The sequence below is a fragment of the Triticum dicoccoides genome, chromosome 2B (genome assembly GCF_002162155.2).
Source record: "Triticum dicoccoides isolate Atlit2015 ecotype Zavitan chromosome 2B, WEW_v2.0, whole genome shotgun sequence".
Lineage (NCBI taxonomy): Eukaryota > Viridiplantae > Streptophyta > Magnoliopsida > Poales > Poaceae > Triticum > Triticum dicoccoides.
In genome coordinates, this window is record NC_041383.1 from 529,346,363 (window position 1) to 529,353,710 (window position 7,348).

The following is a 7,348-nucleotide window of genomic DNA, read 5'->3' on the forward strand; positions in this document are numbered from 1 at the left end:
ATACTCGTTGGAGCGAAATTGCCGTGGTCCCCGGCCTCTCCCGCCGCCGGAGTGGCAGGCGAAGGATCTTGACAAGTTGAAGATTAAGGAGGAAGAGAAGTGCGGTTCAAATAGTGTGGCAAAGTAGAATGTATTCTTTTCATCAATAGGAAAGTATTGGTCTGATTTTGGTTAGGAGTTTCAGCTGCAGGGCAGAATGTTTCCGTTGCAAGATTTTGTTTTTTCATATATTCCAATAAGAAAAACAAAATTCAGTGATTCTTTTTCCTCTCTCCCTGATGCGCACCTCATCCAAAACTACCGCACTTCCGCCGCCGCACGGCGATGCTCTCCTCGTCGCTCGCCTTCTCACCCCACCGCCTAGCCCCTTCCCCCGCCGCTGTTCGCCGGAGCACATCTTCCACCATCACGATGCGGGACCGGGGCAAGAACCGAAAGCCGATGCAGCGGGGGCGCTACCTCAGCACCGAGGCCATCCAGGCCGTCCAGTCGCTCAAGCGCGCCACCCTCTCTGGAGCACCCGCCGGCGGCGCCGTCGCGACGGACCCCAAGCTGCGGCGGCTGCTGAAGGCCGACATGGTCGCCGTCTTCCGCGAGCTCGCGGCGCAGGGCGAGGCCCACCTGGCACTCAAGGTACAACCGTATTTGTGTGTGCACTACTGGGAGCAGAGTGTATTGAGCTAGGATTCATAGTTCACATTTGTTGATTAGCCCTGCTGTGTACTCACAGTTGCTGATTATGAAGCCTTCCTGGACATTAGAGTGGATGGGCTCGTTTTTCTGGCCTGATCCACCAATTTGCACTGATTTATCACTACAGGAAATGTTAGAATAAATCCGAGGCATACCGTCGATCATCCGAGGACCAAGCAATCACACGAGCACGACACCAAGATTTGTTAACGAGGTTCACCGATATGGCTACATCCCCGGGGCCTGACTACGGGCGCTCCTCCCCGTGACACCGCTACAATACCGCACCCGGTCACCCTGGATCTGGCACATGCCGCCGGCTTTCCCTGCGTTTCGGTGCTATTATGTTGGCATATGATACATCGTGTGTCTACCCTCGCTATATAAGAGAGGCCTAGGATACAAGTGTCCTACTAGGACACGACTCCACATCCTATGTAAACACGATACAACTACAAGTCCAACTGTAACCTACCTTGTACACTATATATATTCGACACAACTCTAACAAACTCCACCTTGGCGAATATTCTCCACCACCTTGAATTTGTCCATGCGTCAAATTTTCATGTACATTGGACTTGAGCTTATCCCATGAGTACCGCTGCTACTCCAAAGACTCCATATGACTCCACCTGCAACTTGTAGTCCCTTCTTTTCTTGACCACAGTCAACCCTCGAGCAAAATTAAGTTCCTTGTTACTCTAGCTTGTGGTCCCAACTTCCAGAGTGTCCGTCCAACGCCATCACACACCGATCACTGACCTGCGTGAAAGTGAACAACTCACATATTGGGTGTCACACATAAGAGTTACCTGAACTCAACATCACCGCTTTTCCTTGACCGCCCTGTCTGAAACTTGAAGGAATTTCACCATTGCTTGTAGTCATCCCGAGTCAAATTCGCAGTTGTCTCACCACATGTATGACCACCAGAGCCCTAGCCGTCTCCATGTCCCGTGCATACCGCATGCCTCGCTACTATTACCGCGTCGAGCCTCCGTTGTCCCGGTCGAGTCTCAAGGGTCGCGAACCCACACCACTCAACCCCCAAGTACCACCGATCATCACCGACCGATGACGAGTTTCACGCTTCCATCAAACCACTGGGCTCCAGTCCGAATTGCGCGCCTCTCGCTTTTTTTCCCGCTGAATAGGCTTCGACTCTCTGTCGACTTATGCCGTAGCCCCTCAATCAGCACAGAGTGAAGTCTTCCAGACTCCAGCTCCACCTTCAACATGACTCCATGGTAGATGATCAGTCCACCCCTGCGCCTCATCGACTTCAAGCTCCGTGTATACACCACCTTGAATCAATCCCGCGCCATAGTCTTGTTGAAGCCACACAAGCACTCATGCCTGTGCCACGTGTTTCCACGTCCAGAAGTCGGTCACCATCAGCAGCACGCTCCTATGTCGTCGTCGCTGATCCCGCACCATCTTCTGTTCCAACCGACTTACGTCGATCCATCAGACTGACAAGTCTGACCCAGCCGAACTTATCCGACTGCAATCATGCTCCACCCTGCGTCATGTCTGCCCAGCACTTCTTCATGCATTGCTTGACGCCCTGTATTTGGATGATCCGCACGACGCGCTCCAAGCTCCTCCGAACCTTATACGCACGTCGCCAACCTGCCAAACTCCTGATAAAACCCGTGCACAATTAGCAACACTTCAAAAAGAACTTTTTTTTACTTTTCTCGTAGTCTTCATGGATGCAAAGCCTTTGCTTCCCATAACCTCCAAAGCTTCCTTTCTTAAATCCTGTTGCAATCCCAAGCCACGTTCATACCACATGCAGGTTGCCTTTTCCTTTTAACAAATCTGTTTGCTGAGCGCTACCCTGCCTTCCAATCGAACGCAACACACCTCCAGCTTCCACGCTTGCCTGGCCCATCCAGCACACAGCCTCCACACGGCCCAGCATGCGACACGTTGCCGCTGTTCAGCCTTGGCCCAAGCGCCTCGCCGTCACGCTGCTGTGTGCTGCCAAATCACGTGCGGACTCGATCTGATCGATCGACCAGCCGCCGCTGCCGCACGATAGGTCTCCCGCTGGCTGCTGCTGTGTATCACCAATTCGATCTCGCCGAGTGCTTCGCTCCGCCGCCGCTTGCCAATCCGACTGCTTTTTTTTCCGATCACACGACGTCTCCAGATCAATTCCGTCCGCTGCGATACGCTGACGATGATCATGACATCGAATCTTTCTTCTCTAGATCAAACACAACCGCGACCTCCTCGTAACTTTGCTCATGATACCACTTGTTAGAATAAATCCAAGGCATACCGTCGATCATCCGAGGACCAAGCAATCACACGAGCACGACACCAAGATTTGTTAACGAGGTTCACCGATATGGCTACATCCCCGGGGCCTGACTACGGGCGCTCCTCCCCGTGACACCGCTACAATACCGCACCCGGTCGCCCTGGATCCGGCACATGCCGCCGGCTTCCCCTACGTTCCGGTGCTATTATGTTGGCATAGGTTACATCGCGTGTCTACCCTCGCTATATAAGAGAGGCCTAGGATACAAGTGTCCTACTAGGACACGACTCCACATCCTATGTAAACACGATACAACTACAAGTCCAACTGTAATCTACCTTGTACACTATATATATTCGACACAACTCTAACAAACTCCACCTTGGCGAATATTCTCCACCACCTTGAATTTGTCCATGCGTCAAATTTTCATGTACATTGGACTTGAGCTTATCCCATGAGTACCGCTGCTACTCCAAAGACTCCATATGACTCCACCTGCAACTTGTAGTCCCTTCTTTTCTTGACCACAGTCAACCCTCGAGCAAAATTAAGTTCCTTGTTACTCTAGCTTGTGGTCCCAACTTCCAGAGTGTCCGTCCAATGCCATCACACACCGATCACTGACCTGCGTGAAAGTGAACAACTCACATATTGGGTGTCACACATAAGAGTTACCTGAACTCAACATCATCGCTTTTCCTTGACCGCCCTGTCTGAAACTTGAAGGAATTTCACCATTGCTTGTAGTCATCCCGAGTCAAATTCGCAGTTGTCTCACCACATGTATGACCACCAGAGCCCTAGCCGTCTCCATGTCCCGTGCATACCGCATGCCTCGCTACTATTACCGCGTCGAGCCTCCGTTGTCCCGGTCGAGTCTCAAGGGTCGCGAACCCACACCACTCAACCCCCAAGTACCACCGATCATCACCGACCGATGACGAGTTTCACGCTTCCATCAAACCACTGGGCTCCAGTCCGAATTGCGTGCCTCTCGCTTTTTTTCCCGCTGAATAGGCTTCGACTCTCTGTCGACTTATGCCGTAGCCCCTCAATCAGCACAGAGTGAAGTCTTCCAGACTCCAGCTCCACCTTCAACATGACTCCATGGTAGATGATCAGTCCACCCCTGCGCCTCATCGACTTCAAGCTCCGTGTATACACCACCTTGAATCAATCCCGCGCCATAGTCTTGTTGAAGCCACACAAGCACTCATGCCTGTGCCACGTGTTTCCACGCCCAGAAGTCGGTCACCATCAGCAGCACGCTCCTATGTCGTCGTCGCTGATCCCGCACCATCTTCTGTTCCAACCGACTTACGTCGATCCATCAGACTGACAAGTCTGACCCAGCCGAACTTATCCGACTGCAATCATGCTCCACCCTGCGTCATGTCTGCCCCGCACTTCTTCATGCATTGCTTGACGCCTTGTATTTGGATGATCCGCACGACGCGCTCCAAGCTCCTCCGAACCTTATACGCACGTCGCCAACCTGCCAAACTCCTGATAAAACCCGTGCACAATTAGCAACACTTCAAGAAGAATTTTTTTTTTTACTTTTCTCGTAGTCTTCATGGATGCAAAGCCTTTGCTTCCCATAACCTCCAAAGCTTCCTTTCTTAAATCCTGTTGCAATCCCAAGCCACGTTCATACCACATGCAGGTTGCCTTTTCCTTTTAACAAATCTGTTTGCTGAGCGCTACCCTGCCTTCCAATCGAACGCAACACACCTCCAGCTTCCACGCTTGCCTGGCCCATCCAGCACACAGCCTCCACACGGCCCAGCATGCGACACGTTGCCGCTGTTCAGCCTTGGCCCAAGCGCCTCGCCGTCACGCTGCTGTGTGCTGCCAAATCACGTGCGGACTCGATCTGATCGATCGACCAGCCGCCGCTGCCGCACGATAGGTCTCCCGCTGGCTGCTGCTGTGTATCACCAATTCGATCTCGCCGAGTGCTTCGCTCCGCCGCCGCTTGCCAATCCGACTGCTTTTTTTTCCGATCACACGACGTCTCCAGATCAATTCCGTCCGCTGCGACACGCTGACGATGATCATGACATCGAATCTTCCTTCTCTAGATCAAACACAACCGCGACCTCCTCGTAACCTTGCTCATGATACCACTTGTTAGAATAAATCCGAGGCATACCGTCGATCATTCGAGGACCAAGCAATCACACGAGCACGACACCAAGATTTGTTAACGAGGTTCACCGATATGGCTACATCCCCGGGGCCTGACTACGGGCGCTCCTCCCCGTGACACCGCTACAATACCGCACCCGGTCGCCCTGGATCCGGCACATGCCGCCGGCTTCCCCTGCGTTCCGGTGCTATTATGTTGACATATGTTACATCGTGTGTCTACCCTCGCTATATAAGAGAGGCCAATACAAGTGTCCTACTAGGACACGACTCCACATCCTATGTAAACACGATACAACTACAAGTCCAACTGTAATCTACCTTGTACACTATATATATTCGACACAACTCTAACAGGAAACCTAGGCTATTAATGAACTGTCTGTTCAGATCATCTGCCATCGTTTGGAAACAGCTCTGGCCACTTATGAGTCACAGCTCTCTAAATTGTTCCTGCTTTGTTCTGAACCAAGGTTATCTCATTATATGGCTGTAGTAGGTGAGCCATAGATGACATTTCCTAAGCATACCAGCAGGAATGAATCTGTGAAGTGATGAATGTGGGTATAGTTCCTTATCATTCTTGCAACAGGAACCTTAAATAGCAAGTTCGTTTTAGTCTACATTAAGAATGATGTTCGCGCAAAATTTACATGAGTGATAAATTTTACTCGAGCAACCGCCAACCAGCAGGAGATGGTGGTCATCCTTTTAGACGGAACATGCTGAAACACCATAAAACACGCTAACTACTGATATTGCAGCCCACACAAGGCGCTCGTGCTGTGAGCCTGCTGGTGCTGGTCATGAATACTGATAATCCATTGGCAGTAAACGGGGATGCCGAGATTTAGTCTGTTCTTGTTGCCCTTTAACCATTATGAGTTTCGTAAATGCTTCCTTTTGGAGTATTTGCATGGCAATTTACTTTGTATTCATCAGTACAGTTTCTACCATAGTATTATTACCTGCATTTGGATTAATAGATGATGCTGGCAAGCAGATACTTCTTGACTGGAACTTAGAAATGCACACTAAGATGCCTCTTGTTTTGTCACCTATGTCAGGTCTTTGAGGAGATTCGAAAGGAGCACTGGTACAAGCCTAGGTTGTTCTGGTATGTTGATCTTATTACAGTGCTTGCTAGCAAAGGATTGAGGTCCGAGGTTGGCAAAGCCTGTTCGTATCTGAAGAGGGAGCAATTGGAACCCGACACGGATGGTTTCAATCTGCTTCTGAAGACACTCTTAGATGCTGAGTTCACACAATTAACAATGGACTGCTTCCGTCTTATGAAACTATGGGACACGGAACCTGACAGGACAACATATATAACACTGGTCAAGGGTCTTGAATCCCTAGGAGAGATGGATCTATCTGCTAAGATGAGGTTGGAAGCAGAAAGTGACTATGGTGACCTTTGGGACTTATTTGACGAAGAGGAGACGATTGAGGCTTGAGCAGTTCGTTGTTAACAGGATGTTGTATGGCCATGCTGGAAGGGAATCATTTCTAAAGTTTTTTATGCAGTGTTAGAACAGATGAATGGAAGTCCATGATCTTGGAGGCAGTAGAATTTTTGTGCAACAAGTAGTGATTAGTTACTAGTACCATTATCTACCCGAGATTTATAAATAGTAAAGAAGGGCTACCTCCAGGCTGCAGCTTCATCAGTTCATGTTTTTCTCTTGGGAGTGTAACTTGCTAGTGTTTCCTTTGAGAATATCTCTGTGTATAATCAATCGCATTGTTGCTTCTGGATGTATAGTCAAACTGACGTGCACAATCAAATTACTGATATCTTTTCATGATTTCATTTCAGTATGAATGGCTATGTGTACTTGCTTGCGAAAATGTAGGCACCATCTGCCTTACAGAAAGATAAGATGTCTTACAGCTATCTGGCAGATTAACAGAGAGCGAAACTTCCTCCTCCTCTGGCGCTCCCGCGGGCGGCAGGGGAGGAACCCTAGCCGCCGGCCGCCTCTCCACCTCTCTTCTCCTCCTCCCCCTCCCGCCGCCGCCAGAGGGCGCGCCCGGGCGAAGCCCGGCCGGCGCCGGCGGCGGCGGGGCGTCTTCATCGCCTCGTTCGGGAGGGCTGGCGCGGGCCGGCTGACCTGGATCTGGTCACGGCGTTCTCGCGGGGCGCCGCGGCGCGGCCCCTCATCGGCGCAGGAGCGCGCGGGTGTGCGGGTGGCGTGATGGGCTGCTCCTCGGTGGTGCTCG

The 7,348-nt window shown here is 51.0% G+C and overlaps 1 protein-coding gene across 1 annotated transcript; it reads left to right on the forward strand.

The window, feature by feature from the left end:
- The first annotated feature begins 249 nt into the window (after positions 1-249).
- LOC119367955 (protein THYLAKOID ASSEMBLY 8, chloroplastic-like) lies at positions 250-6,916 on the forward strand. The gene is made up of 2 exons (XM_037633329.1): positions 250-633; positions 6,190-6,916. The coding sequence occupies exons 1-2, from the start codon at positions 325-327 to the stop codon at positions 6,580-6,582; spliced, it is 702 nt and encodes a 233-aa protein (XP_037489226.1). The 5' UTR covers positions 250-324; the 3' UTR covers positions 6,583-6,916.
- The last annotated feature ends 432 nt before the right edge of the window (positions 6,917-7,348 follow it).